This window comes from Orbicella faveolata, unplaced genomic scaffold (genome assembly GCF_042242905.1).
Source record: "Orbicella faveolata isolate gen_17 unplaced genomic scaffold, um_ofav_v1 contig_48, whole genome shotgun sequence".
NCBI classification, from domain to species: domain Eukaryota; kingdom Metazoa; phylum Cnidaria; class Anthozoa; order Scleractinia; family Merulinidae; genus Orbicella; species Orbicella faveolata.
Window position 1 is genome coordinate 1530680 of NW_028301578.1, and position 18316 is coordinate 1548995.

Below are 18316 nucleotides of genomic sequence, written 5' to 3' on the forward strand. Positions count from 1 at the left end.
GAGCCATGTACGAGTTCAAACTACGAAAACACTGGCAAAAACCTGTGACTACTGACTTAAAAACAAACTATGATGCATAGACGAACACCTCAGATCTTGAAAAAATCAAGAATCGTCATAAGCAGAACTTTGAAGATGAGGCAAACAACGTGCAATTGAATAAAGAGGAGAGTCGACGAAGCAACTTGAATATTAAATATCTAAGCGTAATTCTTTTGTTAAAATATCCTAATTGTTTTATTTGTTTTTATTGAGTACGTTCAATCAGCTTACTTGTTTGATATTGCGGTACGAAGCCCGAGTAAACGCTCTTAGAGCATCTAGTTCTTTCAGTTTTTGCTGAGGATGAACAGCGGTTGTTTATTTATTTTTTTTTTTTCAAAACTTTGCCGGTTTTTTTTTGCAATTCCCTCAGGAAGAAGTCGCCATGTATAAAATGATCGTTTGGATATTTGTATCTGACAAAAGTACATCTGAGAGCTAAAGGTGATTGGTACTGATTACACCATCAGATGGTGCATTATATCATTAAACGAGTTAACTCATTCAAGGGAATCCCTCTCACTTAAATTTGTGTTTGTCTAGCGCGGTATCCTAATTGCAGACAAGTTACTTTTCCAAACAAGAAATCTAAATTATAACCAAAATATAATGTCCTGACGAAAAACGTATTCTATTCAGCCTGTTAGAAGCAGAGTCGCTCCAAGTTGAATGAATTCTCAAACCTACCGACCACCCTACACACGGACTGATGATCGTCTCGTACGTGACCGTTCCGTCATAAACGTTTGTACTTCAAAGCGATTTCTGAATTTATTTTTTTCTCAAGCATCTGAGCGGGCCGGAATCCTAAATCCTCGAATATGATTGGCTAATCATACTCACGTGACCGGTCCAGCTTTTTGCGATACCGGCCCACGGGCCGGATTTTTTTCCTGCTGCCTAAATTTCGCTCCTAAAAGTTAGCGGTAATCGTCAATCTTTTGCCTTTTTTACACATCCATCGACGATTAGTCAACGCAAGTTTATCTCTGTTCACTTTAAAATGACAAGGAAAGTTACTGTAAGTAAATTCAATTGCCTATTTTGAAGTTAAGAGAGTTTGCTTGGTTGTTTGTAGCTTGGCGCTGTAATGGCGCGTAATCCTGTGTTTCTCTCGCCGTAAAATTTCAGTCGATTTGAGTCGAGTTTACCTCTCTGATCGTTGCGGTATTTAGGAGAATTTCTGTGGAATACACTTAACGAATTTCCTCGCTTTCTGCTGTTCAATTTACGGTAGAAAAGTCTGATTTCAGGTGATTTTAAAAGCAACGACTGACAGAAATTGTTTTTGTAGTAAAACTTCAAACTTCGCACGAAATTTCGCACCGCAAAAGCATTTTTGGAGAACTTAACTGGTGAAATAAATGCAACTAACATAAAGCAGTTCGAAAAAAATCTGTTTTTTAATACATGTTTCTTTGTCTACTATCTGAGTTACTCGCTCGTTGCTAAGAGTTTTTTACGAATCGTTAGTAGACGGCGCGAAAGCCAATGAAAAAGTTGCGTAAACAAACCCATTTGTAATCTGTAAAACCAATTTATCGCAGGAAAAAAAAATAAACAAAAACGGTCACAGTTTTTAACTACACGGACCTCACAGCCGGCAAATAACATATATATATTAATTCTGCTAGCTAGGGAAGGGTATCTGTGATATGCATAAAGTTTGCCAAGATCAAATACGCTCTCTCCGTTAAAGTTTGTGATCACATTTAATGATGACCGATGACGCGTACACGGCTGTCCAATTAGAATCGCAGCGCAAATTGGGTTTGCTAAATGAGTACATAACCAACTGAGAAAACTGAAATGTTATAAACAAATAAGCGAAAGAAAATAAAGGAGTTTAGCTCAGTGTTGGGGTTAACAGCTTCAATTCTTCAGAACTGTCTTTCATGACATTTGTTTATTTTGTGGACTACTTTAATGACCAGTTAGACGATTAAAACCTACTAAAGTAAGGGTGAAGAAACATAGAAGAAAGTGGGGTTTTTTTTATTAGATTTATTTGCTATAAATTAACTAACTAACTAATTTAAAACTAGAGAAAAAAAGAAATAAAGAAATAAAGAAATAAAGAAATAAAGAAATAAAGAAATAAAGAAATAAAGAAATAAAGAAATAAAGAAATAAAGAAATAAAGAAATAAAGAAATAAAGAAATAAAGAAATAAAGAAATAAAGAAATAAAGAAATAAAGAAATAAAGAAATAAAGAAATAAAGAAATAAAGAAATAAAGAAATAAAGAAATAAAGAAATAAAGATATAAAGATATAAAGATATAAAGAAATAAAGAAATAAAGAAATAACTAACAATTATTCACCGAAGTGGAGGTGAATAGTACTTGTTAATCACCTCCGAGTTAACCAATCAGAGCGTGCGAAAAGCACTATTTACTTGTGTGGTATATACTAAAAAAACATATAATATCTTGAGGCAAATCGATGCAAATACTGCAGCAGAATATTTATTTATTTATTTATTTATTTATTTATTTAGTTGAATCTTCTGCTGCAGTATTGATATCGATATGCCTGAAGATGTAGCTCAAAAAATATTTGAGAGAAGTGTCTCAAGTGCTTCTTCTCGCCGAGTTTTTTACTCGTAATCGATAAGAAAATGCTTAGCTAGTTTTTTCTTGTTGATTTCGAGTTAGGTTAAGACAGAGAAATGGCTTTTGTGTTTTAGTGAATGTTATGAAGTGGCCATAAATCGTAAAGTTATATGGAAACAAAACGCCAGCACAGAAAAGATATTGACGTCCATAACAATTTTATGGCTTTTTTTGAGAACTTTATCGACTGCTCTCACTATCCATGTTAGAATAACGTGTATTTGGTTTTGCCCATTGCAGATGTTTGCCATCAATTAAAGGCTATTCACAACACTACGAAATATGCACCTTACTTAAGATGAAGTCACGGACAGAAATCAAATTGTTCAGTTGAAATGAATATCTGTGCTTTTAGACTGATAGTTGCACACATGATCCAGTCAATTTCATTTTGGCATGGTTTTTCTTGTTGTAGAAATACTAAACCAAATATGGCTAATTAAATATGCATAAACTAGTATCAAATGGCCATTTTTGCAGGGGATCCCCCTAACTTGAAGGGAATAAAATATTTTGACCTGCTTTTTTTTGCCACAGTCATTCACTCACCAAACCCAACATTTGTGCCAAGTTTGAGCGAAAGCGGGGATTTGAGCTGTATCACCTTCTGCCTGGCTCTGCCTGGTTTTCTCGTGGACACGCTCATAAATAAATAAATTACAATATTTAGAGAGGAAGCCACATCAGCCTTAGCTGGTTTTCATGAAAGTCCTCTATTCTGGTCGAATTGGAATTTGGAGTGTAAGTTTTTGTGGAGAGAGAAAAACGGGAGAACCCGGAGTAAAACCCTCGGAGCAAGGCGATAACCAACGACAAACTGCACCCTGATACGGCACCGAGCCGGAATAGAACCCGGCCACATTGGTGGATTTCGTTACCTTAATTATACTTTGTCATGTGTTGCTGTCTTCAAATTTGTGTCTTACCTCTTGCAATTGCCAGAATTTACTATCTGGCTCACATTATCATGTTTAATCCTGCGCTTTTGAAGCTGCCGTTTCTACAAGAAAGGACCTTATTCTATGCCATGTGTATGTGTATTATTCAATGCAGCATCGCTGCAAACAAAATTGTTTCTCTTTAATATTAGAAAGCCAATTTAAAATCTCTTTTTACATTTATCTCCGAGCAAATATTCAGTCTCGAAAAAGGGACTTGCTTTAATTTGTTTTGCACGAGTGAATTAATACCAACAATGACAAGTAACTTAAACAAAATTGTAACATTTATTGACCCTCAAAATTGATTTCTACAGCAAGTGAAATTATTTAATGCATCCTATTTGCACTCTAAGATCAACTTAAGTAGAGGGGAAACTCTAGTCCTTAACCATCACCAGAGAGGTTTGGCCCATTTCGTACAGGCTATTACAAAAAACTGTTTGGTGCTTTTCGTTATCTAAACAAAGTGAAAAAATCTAGTAAAGCGTCGCGTTTTAAACTAGCCTGCGAGAGCATCCGCCTCTCTACAAGAGCCGAAAAAACCGGATGCTCTAGGAGGCTGTTGTTAAGCAAATAACACTTTCTTTTCTCCCTCAGCTCCATTTAACGTTGAAGATTTACAATTGTAGAGGTCACTTCTATGAGCACTGCTTGTCTTGTATTGTACAACATTGAATGGGAGTCATGGGGTAGGAGAGAGGAATCAGATTATTTTATTGGGATGTTCTTATCATTAGTATAATCAAAATGACAAGTCACAGAACAGCAGGGAATGGTAGTTCTAATGCGAATGCATTTACAAACTCGATAACATTTACATACACGCCGACGGCGCCAAAACCAGCCTGTAGAATAACATCTTGTAACGTAAATATAGTAACAATATCTTCGGTGGTTCCATTGATAATTTAGGCTGTAGGAACGACAGGAGTCCCGCCTCCTTTGGTCGCTATACGAGCAAAAATTGTATCCGCTGGACCGCTTGCTCCGCGTCTCGCCTGAAAAAAAAAAATTCTTGTTTTTCGGTCATTTCAATTTCAGGAGAAAGAGGAAACAAACAGCAGTTACAAGCATAACAAACAGGTTTCGCATGGTATATTAACCTTGACGTTTCGTATGTTAGAACATACATCTTCAGAAGTGACGGCGGTTACAAAATATGACAAACATAGAGAAAAATAGATAAAGTTTTTATTCAAATAATCGTTTGAATGTTATACCAAACTTCGGACAACATTAGTATTAGTAGAAGCCGTAATCGGCCTGAAATGGCTCCTGATAACTAGAGAAGGTAATTATTGCGTGTATTTTTTGTGTGTGTGTGTGTGTGTTTAATTTCGATCCTTTCTAATACAAAATTGTACGCAAATTACATTTTCTGTCAAATCTATTGAGAGAATTCACCCGTAACTAAAACGGTATTTATTATTTCCAACTGAATGATAAACCATCCATACAAGGGTAGGTAAAAGAAATCTTTGCTGACGTCATTGGTTACTGAAGTTTTTATCTCTTACACCATGTCCACACTACGCCCGAGAAATTTGAAAACGTAGCTTTATTTCTACGGTAAGGCCTAGCGTCCACACTGATCGGTCAAGAAAACGGAACTTATGAAAGCCCTCTTCAAACCTGAAGAACATGAAAACACCGGCTTTGCGATTTAGTGGGGACGTTAAATATTTTGAAAACAGAGCTTTTTGAAAACGATGACGTCGAGATAATCATGTGATTTCATTGCCATAATTTTCCTCAAACACAAATCCAACCGGACCGATAATTGTTGCGTTTTCAAAATTCCCCGGCGTAACTAGGATGAGTCCTTAGGCCGGCAGGGGTATTTTTCAGATCGCCGAACGCAGAATACAGAACGCCTAACGCTGAATGAACAGTTTGCTTGTGGTTGGTATCATTCATTTTTGTTTGCGGTAGCTTTTATCCGTTGGAAAGGGCCAAATACAATATAATGCTGCAAGCAAACATGAGCTAAACTAATCGCAAGCAAACATAGTGCGGTCCGTGTGCGGAATTTTTCGCTATTTTGCTCTAATGTTGGGTCGAATAATAAGAATCCGATGGGGTTCAAATTTTCCGATTCCGTCTTCCCATGTTTCTGGCTACTCAAGAACTAAATGTATGCTAATTTATGCTAATTAGATGCAAAAATGGGTTTTGCGAATGTCTTTGCTCTTAGATTCAAGTTACAGGGACCAAACTTTACACGGAGCTTCCTCTTGACGTTCGTCGTATGACTTAGATTGGTTACCATGGCAACCAGCGATGACCTCAGGATTAACTACCTACTGTTTTGGTGGCGGCCATCTTGGATCCGCCATCTTGGAATTTCGAACTCTCGAACTTCTAAAGTAAAACAGTGCATTTTTAATAAACTTTTAGGGTGCGTTTCTTTGAGAAAATCCAAAATTGGATTCTTAAATCCGGAAACGGATTTTGCGTTTCTTTTCTAAACAGATTAATCCAAGATCTCTCGGATCAAGGACCGAAGAATCCACTCTGGGCAAGGATTTTTCGGCTCCTTTGATGCACCTTGACCTGAGTAGGCTCTTACCGATAGTGCTCGTAAAAAAAGCATTAAATGCTTAAAGCAGTGCTTGTTTTTTGCCAAAAAAGTGCAAAATAATGCTAATTTTTTTAAAAAGTGCTCGTGGGTTACATAAAAATGCTCACTTTTTTCCGATTTTTTTAAACATAGATTATTACATTTTTCAGATTTTCAGTTACATTTTTCAACAACAAAATGTAACGATCAATGCTTTTTTTTTCCATTGGTCCATTCTGGCTGACTTCCATTGTTCCTCGATGACAACGTGGATGACGCAATCTTGGACCGAGTGTGATGGACTGGGTTTCTAGAAGGCAACCGCTGACCTATCAAACCTATTCCCCAGGCTTCCTCGGCTCCTTTGACTAAAATGAGGGCAAAATGCATCTGGGAGGCTTTGGACGCCATAAATAAAGTCAGATTGAGCTTTTTAACACAAAATTATACAAATAATCAGTCGAAAATCCAAAATAGTGCTAGCAGTGCTTTTTGGGATAAAATGTAAAAAAAAAAATGCTCGCGAAGCCAAATAATGCCAAAAAAAAGTGCTAGCACTATCGGTAAGAGCCTAGATCTGAGTGATCTCGGATTGATCTGTTTAGTAAAGAAACGCAAAATACGTTTTCGGATTGAACAGTCCAATCTTGGATTTTCTTAAGGTCATTCCACTGAAATAGAACCTGCACTGAGATTTTTGTCAAACTTTGTCTATTGATTGTCTATATTATAGGAACTTAAATTTTGAAATAAAAATGAGGGGTCCCCTTGTTCGTTTAGGAGCAACAGCACCTTGTTTGTACCCAATAAATCCTTATAATAGCACCATGATTATAGTCACAATTGCTTGCTAAATTCACGTTTCAGACGATTGTTTCTTGTTCTACACTGAGAATTGGTTCATATTTGTTTTACACACAGAAATTTATTACTCAATTCAAAACAACAGAAAAAATGATAGGTCACCGTACTCGTTTTCGAGGACATGACGATTTACGTATATGGCGAGGTCCAGCCGTAAAGAAAAAGCCGCCATTTTTTAATGCGCGCGGGCTAATCACGTTTAAAATTATGCGCAGTAGGTATGCGTAGTGCAATACTGGGGAATGATCTTAACAAAGAAACGCACCCTAAGTAACGAATGATAACATGTGCTGCTCGAACTGACGAGTTTCTTTTCAGGGCTTAAAATTGCAAAACACGCCTAGAGTTTGGATTTTTACGTCTGGTCTTTTTTTTTTTTTTTACTTAGGCCTGGTTTAGACGTCGAATTTCATATGCGCCGAATCAAATACCAATTTGAGTCGCTTCGAATTAAGAACATGCGGCATTTGATTTAGACGTGGCATTTCACATGTGCCAAATCGAAATCGTGAGTGCAGGAAGCACAGTGATGTGCATAATAAAGCTTAGTTTTATCCTCCCGATGACAAGTTTGTAATGGAAATTATTTAGGCAAGGCTAACGCAGAGAATGGTGAACATCTGAATAAAGTGAAACACTCTATTCGTATCTTCGTATCCCTTAAAGAGGCTCTCCACGAGCGTAGTCCAGGAATGGTTAACATCTATGATGACATCCAGTCCTGGTACTCTGAAAAGGTCAAACCACAAGACCGTGAAGAACAAGGACTTGAAATCTTTCGCAATTTATTATAGAGTACCTCAAGTAATTGCACAACCTGTTACAGCTCATCCATGCTTGCCGCTCTGGGCACTGGGAAGGCTACCTGAAAACAATGGAATGCCTGATAAAGTACTTCTTCGCGCACGATCTCCTCAACTGCGCTCGGCTAATGCCAGTCCACCTCGCGCAGATGAACGCACTCGAGCATGAGAACCTTATGAAATATGAGACATTGAAGTCCGAGGATTTTGTTCTAGCTTTGTCAGAGATCCCGTTCACGAGGTTGTTCACAGACCAGACGCTAGAACAGGAGATCATAGTATTAAAGCGCCACGGAGGTATGTTCGGGTTAAGTCAAGACGAAGCCGCCCTAGATCACCTTCTTGTCACGTCACTGCATCTCTACCGTGTGGTAAAGCGATAAAACGCTTTCCTAAAGTGTCCGAGGCTTCTGAGCGGAACGAGCACTATCAGCTCTCTTGGGATATTGCTGTAAGAACGCGAAAAAACGCCATGAAACTCCGCCAGTCGATAGAGCTGCACTGCGAGGGCAACCCATTTACAGTTGAGTCTCCCTTAAAGAGTGTGTTGTCGTCAGCTCTTGTGCCTGAAAAAGGAAAGGAAGATATCCTGTGCTACGCAGAGAAGGGCCAAAAGCGGCTTGAAGCATTTGTTGAAGACTGACTGTTGCAATCTTCTAAGCACTCCTTATGGGACGCTATGAAAAAGCTTAGACTGGTCACTTTGTTCGCCAATGGATTATTAGCGCACGTCTCCAGCAACACAACTATCAAGCTGGTCATGGTTTACAGTAACAAAATCAAATGTAGTTTGATTTTGTTGCGTTCATTTAGTGAACGCAACACCTACTGATCCCTAATCAGGTGATGTGTTCACTAGATGAGCATTTGCCGCAAGAGATTTGTGTATCCTCGCCAGACACTGACGTACTAGTCCTGCTACTCAACTTGGTTTCCAGGGGACGTCATGGAAACCTGAATAGCCTGAATTTTTGACAGGCAAGGGTGCAAACTACAGAGAGATTGATGTTACTCAGCGAGTCCAAGCGACTGGAATACACAAGTGTCAAGGTCTGATTAGATTGCACCACTTCACCGGAGCCGACTGGGGAGAGAAGTTTGTTGGTATCACGAAGAATTCCCGGGTGAAAACTTGCATGGCACTCGATGACGACCATCTCGCGATCGACTGTTTCAGAGAGCTTGGTGAGGGTCTTATCCAAAGCCAGTTAGCCAACGGAGAACTGCCAAGTCAAGTTAAAGACCTAGAGAAATTTGTCTGCCAAGTGTACTGAGAAGCGAAACCTACCACCCTTCCTGAACTTCGATGGGAGCACTTTTGACTCAGGAACTTGGAACGTGACATGCTACCATCAAGCGCACGAACTTCATAGCCATGCGTGGCAAATCCTATACCACCAGCTGCCCAGATCTTCCCCTCATTAAAGAGAACGGCTGGAGCGAAATTTAAGGAGCATACGTGCCCGTTATGTGCTTGTCTCTCCCTGCACCCTAAGCTGTTATTGAGCTTACCAAAGGCGGCTGCAAGTCAGACTGCAAGGGACTCTGTAGCTGTTTCAAGAACGGAATTCCATGCACTCCTCTTTGTCAATGCTTTGTAAAAACATGTACAAATCCATTCACATTTTATGCACGAACAGGTTTAACGGAACTGTACATTAGTATTATACATAACAGAAAGAAGACGAAAAGCGTCTGCGTTGTTACTATGGGACTAACAAAAGTCAATGATATTTTCGTATGAGAAACTCAAAGATTATATGTGTTTAGCAAAAAAGGAAAATAAAAGAAAGTTCTGCACTTAACTGGACATCGCTCATAACGGAAATCATTCATTAGTTAAAGTTTATTTAAAATTCACTGTTTTGCTTTAGAAAAATGAGAGTTGGAAAATCCAAGATGGCGGATCCAAGATGGCCGCCACCAAAATAGCAGATAGTTAAACCTGGCGTCATCGCTGGTTGCTATGGTAGCCAAGTTGCGTCATACGACGTACGTCATCAAGAGTAAGCTTCGTATAACGTTTGGTCCCTGTATCTTGAATCTAAGAGCAACGATATTCCCAAGACTTTTTTGCATCTAATTAGTATAAATTAGCACACATTAAATCCTTAGAGTAGCCAGAAACATTGGAAGACGGGATCAGAAAATTTGAACCCCATCGGATTCTTATTGTTCGGCCCAAAATAAGTGCAAAACAGCGAAAAAAATCAATTTCGGCATGAAAGTCCTACGGGATTAGACGCCGTACCGCACTAACAGTGCATTCGTATTTTGGCGTTCTGAAAATTACTAATAGTCTTACCAGACTCTTCCGGCAGTGTTGTGTTTTCCGGTGGGTTTTCTTCTATTTCGATTTCGTAGATTGGAAAGGTGCCACAAAATTCCAAAATCTTCTGAGGTAAGACTGTGCTGTTTACAGGACCCACCACTTTCCACTCAGAATTCTCGGTTGTTTCTTCATCGGGTTGGGATTGCTTTGAGACCTGAAATATGTTATAAAGTGGAAACATTAATTATCTCCGGATATTTGACATCCCAGGTCAGCTGTTAATTCACAAACATCACATGTGCCGAATTAAGCAGGCACTAATTTATTCCTCCATAACTAATCTGGGTTACCCTACTCTATGTATAAGGTCTAACCTTCTCTCTCTTTCGCTATATATGTTTTGCTGTCGGTGTTTTGTGTCAGCCTTTACGGCTCTGTTGTCCATTACCATATCAGGTGAAACTGAAAAAAAATTGGTTTTACGTACTTCTATTCTTGGGAGGATGGACTTCAGGGTTCTCAAAAGGTTTTTTGATTTTTTTTTTCTCGATTACAGGTAACATTATCAGTCAGCTTTGTAGCAAACTTTCCCTGATGGGATCAATGTGAAGGTCGCACCAGTCATTGGAACTAGTAATAATAACAATAACAATAACAACGACAACGACAACGACAACGACACCGACAACGACAACGACAACGACAACGACAACGACAACGACAACGACAACGACAACGACAACGACAACGACAACGACAACGACAACGACAACGACAACGACAACGACACCGACAACGACAACGACAACGGCAACGGCAACGGCAACGACAACGACAACGACAACGACAACGGCACTGGCAACGACAACGACAACGACAACGACAATGACAACGACAACGACAGCGACAGCGACAACGACAACGACAACGGCAACGACAATGGCAATGACAATGACAGTGACAACGATAATGACAATGGCAACGACAATGACAATGACAATGGCAATGGCAATGACAATGACAATGACAATGGCAATGGCAATGACAATGACAATGACAGTGACAATGACAATGGCAATGGCAATGAAAATGACAATGGCAATGGCAATGACAACAACAATGACAATGGCAATGGCGATGAAAATGACAATGACAATGACAATAACAATAATATTAGTAATAAACTTTATTTATTGAGGGTAGCACACAATAGGTATAAAGTGTTTTTAGGGTAATGGATATTGCCATGGAAACGATGAACAGAAAAAAAGAGTTGAAACCCGTAAAGCGTGAATTTGTCTCGTGCCAGATCTGTTATAAGAACTAATATTCCGAAATGCAAGAAATAATTGAAAATGCGGTCCCGGAAACTACAAGAGCGTTGCAAATTACATAATAACCCATCCAAATTACTCTCGCGTTTTGATTGGTTCTCGCCTATGATCTATTAGTTTTTCCCGCTGTCTTTAAAGTGGAGGAAAGTTTTGAGAATTTAGATATAATATCTTAAGTGACAGTCGATACAGTCTTTTTTTCGGCGAGAAAGAAAATAAACGAAATGGTTTATTCGATATCGATCAAACGCCCAGAATTGTTTCAGGGTAGACGAATTGCGATTTTGAGATGGCAAGTATGCACAATATATCTTGGAACAATTGTTAAAACAATTATTTCATAACACCGAAACTTCGTTCCGTTTCTTCTCTTATTTTTACAAGAGAACACATCCCGTACCCCATGATAATCTTTTTCAATCGATTTTAATATTATTAGAATTATTCCATAAGCCCACGTAATTAATCCCACACATCGTTATGCAAACATTTACATCCTTGAAGTAAAAAGTGAGGTTATAAAAACTGCATCCAGTCTCCGTAAAGTATATGCGGCCTGTACTGGAAATGTCTCCCATTTTCCACGAGAAAGGTATTTCTCACTTATTTTAAGCAATGGTCTGGCAGTAAACAATGCCAACACGAACGCCTCGGAAAATGGTCGGACGACTACAGTGAGCTCAGAAACCTTGTGAAAAAATGGCGAAATACCCATCCCTATTCGTATATGTAATAGGACTACATGCTGTCCAATTTAGAAATAATTGGATGAAAAAAATTCCTCTGACAGCCAAAAGTGGACGTCGCCGCAGGCCAAGTCCAATTTGGCTGTCAGAAGAATTTTTTGAATCCAATTATTTCCAAATTGGACAGCATGTAGTCCTGTTACTTATTAATTATATAGCTCGTGAGGTAATACAGCTTTGCAAGGTAAACTACAGTAACTGTCTCTGAAGAAAAAGACTGGGTCCTCAATCTTCCGAAACTTGGGAAAGCTTCCAAAATATCCGGTGATCTTCGTAGATCGCCAGAGATTGTCACAAGTCTTCGGAAATCCTGGGAAGTATTCGGGTGATCTTCGGAAATCCCAAATTGGACAGTCTTCAGAAATTAAAGGAGAATAGCTGTGCTGACAATACTGGATTAACTAACTGCGATATAATTACATCGGAAATCACGTTGTAAATTATTAACACTGAATTTTTCAACTTACCTGATCCATGTCTTGCTTCATTTTTCCTGGTGAAGGCAAAGATGAGTCCATCTTTGACACGTAACAAACTTCATCTTCTGGGTCACGACGAGCTGAAAAATCCTGTGAAGACAATGAAGAGTCATCTAAATTTCTGATCTACCTAAGTTAAAATTAATAACTAAAATATGTCAAAAAATAATTTAAACGTTTTCGAGATCATCATCACAAATAATCTTTATATGCATGATGACATCAGACTAGCAAACGTCACCACCAAGCCTCGGCTTAACTGAAAATGCAAATATTGTAAATTTAATGATGAACGTTGTGAACTAAAGGGCTACCAATGCGATGAACCGATCTTCCTCGTTTGTGGTCGAGAAAATATTTTGTTACATAATTACCTAATTTTTGTGGCGTCAACATTTTTGTTTTCCAATTCCTATATAAACGCAACCCATCTGTTATTGGCTCGAAAGAATAAAGAAACGCAGATTGATTGACGACTTTCAAAATGGCTCTCGACCCGTTAGGGTAATTGTAAGGCGAGGAGGCGTAAAATAAAGTGCGGCTTTTCTTTGCATGTTACATTTTCATTGGTTACAAACGAAACAGCTCAAGTGTTCCATTTGAATTTGTAAGTTAATGATTGCCGTGTCACGCAACATACAAACTTCACAAATACGTTTGTAACACCGTTGTCATATGTACTGTGCGAAAATGCCCGTTTCTAAATATCACGAGTTGGCTTAAAGACCCTTTATATACCAACCGTCTAATTTTGAGAGGTTCTGAATAATATAATTGCTCTTTACAAATTTGTTGTATAACATTTGCAATTTTAAACGAAAGAAATAATCACGATGCGATAGGAATTCAAATTGTGACTTTGAGTTCACCTACAGTTCACATTTGCTGAAACATTTCAAATGCCACATTTTTAAATTTAACTTTTAGAAAGATGTCGGGGACTACTGTTCGTAGAGTTCCATGCAAAAATGAGTAGGGAAAATTAAAAAAAACAGTTGTTCTAATGCATGCTCTTAACATTTTCTTAGAATTTTGGTCAATCTCAGCCTCGATACTTTTATGAGAAAGGTTCTCCTTAAAAGAGAATGTACAACTTTCCTACGATATCCAAACTTAGTTAAATATTTATCTGCTTATTATAAGAAACTTCGCCAGATGAAATTAATTTGTAATTGACACTGAATTGACTCAGAAATTACCTCAATGAAAGCATTTAATTGTTCCAATGCATTCACCTCGCCGTGTTTAGGTACACGAATCACTTCTGTTTGTTCGTCCACATCCACTTCCACCTCCTCATTGACGTTTGTTCCATTCTCAACAACTTTCAAAGCATACTTTTCGACCTGCAATAAGAGAACCAAAATCGAAAACAAATGTCAGAGAAAACAGAAAATCGAATATTTGTTGTCTTTTCTTATTTATTCATCAAAAAGGAGAAGATCTCATCCTCTTGAAAAAATGGATAAACATCTTTAACTTTTTCCTTTTTCACACGGTCGCAGACCACATTGGTGAATTTTATCCTTAAGTACATGATCGGCTAACAGCACTGAATTGGAAAATAACATTAAATTCGGACTTGGGGGGTAAAACTTTGATATCGCTTCGTATGTCAAAAAGACATCGTTTTCGCATTGATACCATATCTTGAAGGAAAATGTGTAGGAAAGGTATTGTTCAAATGAATAACTTCTAAACAATGACACATTAAAATGACACCTTTGACAAAAAGTGTTTTAAAGTCCTTACCTTGCAATTCACTTGAAGTGCACAAATGAGAAAGAAAACGTTCAGGGTGAAAAGCATTTTCAGAACAGGAAATGCCTACAAAAGAAAAATAAAGAAATATTGACATTAGAGACCGGCAACCAACAAGCACACTTAATTCAGTAAACATGAAAATGCAAAGAAGTGCGATTATTTCGTTCAATACTTTTTAATGGCGTCACTCAGAAACGGAGTCTCTGTTGATACTGTATAGCGGCATCCACGCGAACGATAAGACGAACGTCAAAGAGATACCTCTTAGTCGTCGAGACTGACTACGTGGTTAGTAGGTGAGTGAGTGAGTGAGTGAGTGAGTGAGTGAGTGAGTGAGTGAGTGAGTGAGTGAGTGAGTGAGTGAGTGAGTGAGTACGTGACACTCATCAGACTAAAGCTGCCATAAACAACCAATCAAAGTGCTGCTTTTGCCTCATGTGTCAGAGGATTTGCTTCCAATTTGCGATGACTATCTTTGTTCTTCTATAAACAGGAGTAGATTTCCTTCTTATTTGTTCTAATTTCGCCATACCTGACTGTAATTTTTTGATAGAGGCGGATTCTTTGAAAATTTTCATCAAGTGTTTCAAGATACTTGTTTGAAATCTTGAGCGGCCGAGGAGGCAATATCCTCTTTATATCGGGATGGCCGACTTACCATGCTTCGATTTCTTTTGTTATTCTTCTCTAAACCAGTTAAAGAATATTATACAAACAGTAATTTCACGATGCCAACTTACCATGCTCCAGCAAAATTCTTCAGAAATATATCTCTTGACTCGAGGCAAAGCCTGAATGTAAACTGCTGATGGTCATATTCGTGCCTCACTTATATTTCCACTGTTTCAGCAATTTGATTGACTTAGTTTAAATTCCAAAATTCCAAATTTGGTGTGCTTGCTAATACTAAGTTAATTTTTGCTGAGTTGTCGTGTTTAAGGAAGTCAATGAGAATTGTTTTGACTAAAGTTTAGCGTTTCAGCAATTTGATGGACATGCACTTCCCAGGTATTTAGTGGTTTCTGAATTGGGGTTAATTTTAGTTCACCTCTTGTGCTGAAGGAAGTCAATGACGTATTATGGAAGATATTCGGAGTATTCGGATACCGAACGAGGGTCCGAGAACCGGCATCAGAACGAAGAGCCATTTGATTTCACTCTCAAGATTTTCCATAAAGTTCATTGTTAAACACAAGAGGAGAACTTTTTTTTTAAGAAGCATCGTTAAAAACGGATTGAATTTGTTAAGCATGTTCATTGTGTACAACTTTCTAATCTCATATCATTCTTAAGTTTATTATGGCTTCATTCTTGGGATGTAAATATTAAGTTTTCCTGTTGTGTTGGAGGAAGAGAAAAAAGTCAGGAAGAATTTTATTCTCCCGTTCTACTTGTTCGCTGTTAAAATTCAGTTTTAACGAAGAACAACTAATAGTTTTACACCGCACTTTCTACCGTTTCAGCAACTGGATTGACTCACACTTCCCAACTTGGTAACCAGGCTTCGAGTTCTACTAGAAAGAAAGGTGCAAGCGTCCAGGTCAAAATTCTTAAATTCATAAAATTTCAAACTTCATTCAACATCAAAAGCTAATCAAAATGTAATGTGCTTACGCTTTGTAAAGTGGAAACCACTTTTAATACTATTAAAACAGTAGAGCCCTTTTGTTAATGGGCCGTGACGCCCTGTTGTTTCTGGTCCGCGCAACTGCGCTGCCAATTAACCGTAAAATCTTTCAAAACCGCGTCAATTCAATCAACTACAGCTGTACTTGTATCAAATTTTGTCGTTCTCGGCTTTTATTTCGTTATTAATTTATCCCGTTTCTACTACCAGTTAAAAGGCTTTGTGACTTACGTAACCAAGGAAAATAAAAATTGCATAAACCTTGGTTCACACCACAGCAAAACTCAGCACTTGTAGTTCTGTTGTGTTCGTTTTACTACAAGCGGGAGAAAATGAGCTGTAAGAATAAAATCATACCTGTCATGATATCACGGAGAGCACATTCAAAAAGTTTTAAATGCGGGAACAGGCTGAGTTTAGTACACATCACGTCCGCATTTATTCAGTATTAAAGTCCTCGTAAGCGATGAAACTTCAAGTTTTGGAAAAATGTTTCAATGTTTATCTGCTTTCACAGACACGTAACAAATTAGTTGCAGAAACAAATTTTGTTCACAAAATGTTGGATGTGCGCGCAATCGGCGGAACAATTTTTGAAAATATTGTTTCTGCAAGAAAATATCCTCGTTAAAGGAGTTTGATACAATTTATTTTTTCTGGGGTGTCGTTTCCAAGGAAGTCAATAGGAGGAATTGTACAGGCGATATTTTCTCGTTTCAGCAATTTGATCGACATACACTTCCCATTTTTGGGGGTTAAATTTAGATTAGTTTAGTGGATCCCAGGCCCTTGGCTGTCCAGACCACCCCCTCCCTCTCTCTCTTTCACCATCATTTTCAATTAATTGTTTACGACATCTTGTGTTTTTTCAAACCCTACAAGAGCATACTTGAACGAACCATCCTTTATGAATAGAATGTGATGAAAAGGATGGCAGTGGCTTCAATTGACGTTGTGCAATAGAAAAAATTCCCGGCTTTGCTATGAAGTCATTTATTCGGGTTAAAGTTTAGTTTTCCTATTGTATTGAAGGAAGTCTAAGAAGAATTTTATGTTCCAGTTTCCATTGTTTCAACAATTCGAGCACCATGCACTTCTGTCTTATTCTCGGCTATGATACTTGTTGCCTGTTGTACTGAAGAAAGTTACTGAAGAATGTTACACTACACTTTCTACCCGTTACATCTGGATTTGCCCCCACTCGCCGACTGCTATCAAATGCATTTCGTTGCGGATGAGAAGTAAAAAAGGAAAAAAAACCCTGATCATTGTCAAAAGCACTCTTCCGTTTTCTGTTCGAATTCTTTCTTTCAGGAAAAGCTATTCCTTGTAAACTGCTTCAAGTTTAAAAGTGTTCCCAGTTGGTTTCTATCCAAACACTCGCTAAAAGTTCTCACATTCATCATTTATCAAAATCCGTTTAATGTCAAAACGTTTTTAGACTTGAACTTATCTTTTACGCTGACCTGCACAAAAATAGATCTAAAACCTCATGCTTAGCAGACTGGAACCCGCTTTTATGCTATTCAAGACAATTATCTCTCTAGTTAATTGGCTGTGACTCCCTGTTGATTATGCGCAGTCAATTAACCATGAACTCTTTCAAAACCGACCACATTATTAGTGTCTTAAACTGCAAAAGTTTGGCGTTCTTTTCATAAATCTAACACGTTTCTACGACCGCTCAAAAGGATCTAAGACAACGTTACCAATGTCAATAGAAACTGCATACAGCCGCAATAAAACGCGGCAATAGTAAAGTTTGTTCCATCATTAGCAGGAATTAATGAGCAGTCATTAAAAGATTACAGGAAAACATACTGCGTGGGTCGCGAACAGGCTAATACTAACTACCAGGTATTATTCAGGGCATCAAGTTCTACCAACATCCGATATCAAACCTTTAAGTTAGTAGACATTACATTATCAGTCATCTTAGTTTATTAAACCATTTGAAACATTAAACAAAAAAAATGCTTTGGACACGCCGCATGCTGTGATAAAACGTCAAGTGAACGTGCGTCTGATCGACGAGAAATTTCGGAAAATAATATTTCAGTTCCGCAAGAACTCTTCGTCGTCACAGTTTTAAAGGGTTTTTCTGGTTTAGTGTTATAATTTGAAGTTAACCACATAACTACACCAGATTTGTTAAGTTACAAACCTAATAAAAAATGAACGACACTATGAATACAAATACACGATATAATAAAAAACCTAAAATTATGAGAGACTACTCATCCCCAACCAAATGCAGTTGATAGTCTGA

The 18316-nt window shown here is 38.1% G+C and overlaps 1 protein-coding gene across 2 annotated transcripts; it reads right to left on the reverse strand.

Annotated features, from left to right (window-relative positions):
- Nucleotides 1-3864: 3864 nt before the first annotated feature.
- Nucleotides 3865-15510, reverse strand: LOC149095896 (uncharacterized). Of its 2 annotated transcripts, none has more exons than XM_089281641.1 (6): nucleotides 15161-15510; nucleotides 14409-14483; nucleotides 13892-14002; nucleotides 12645-12746; nucleotides 10131-10311; nucleotides 3865-4596 (listed from the first exon to the last, which is right to left on the reverse strand). In XM_089281641.1, exons 1-6 carry the CDS (start codon nucleotides 15161-15163, stop codon nucleotides 4307-4309), a joined length of 762 nt encoding a protein of 253 aa, XP_089137767.1. In that variant the 5' UTR covers nucleotides 15164-15510; the 3' UTR covers nucleotides 3865-4306. The 2 variants fall into 2 exon arrangements, with proteins under 2 accessions (XP_089137767.1, XP_089137766.1); XM_089281640.1 differs by having other exon boundaries at nucleotides 13856-14002; nucleotides 15161-15503.
- Between the last annotated feature and the right edge of the window lie 2806 nt (nucleotides 15511-18316).

Bases quoted from the DNA above. Each gene is read 5' to 3' on its own strand.
- LOC149095896 (XM_089281640.1), bottom strand. The intron at 10,312-12,644 runs GTAAGTTGAAAA...AACATATTTCAG, and splicing joins TGAAGCAAGACATGGATCAG to GTCTCAAAGCAATCCCAACC. The intron at 4,597-10,130 runs GTAAGACTATTA...TTTTTTTTTCAG, and splicing joins AACACTGCCGGAAGAGTCTG to GCGAGACGCGGAGCAAGCGG.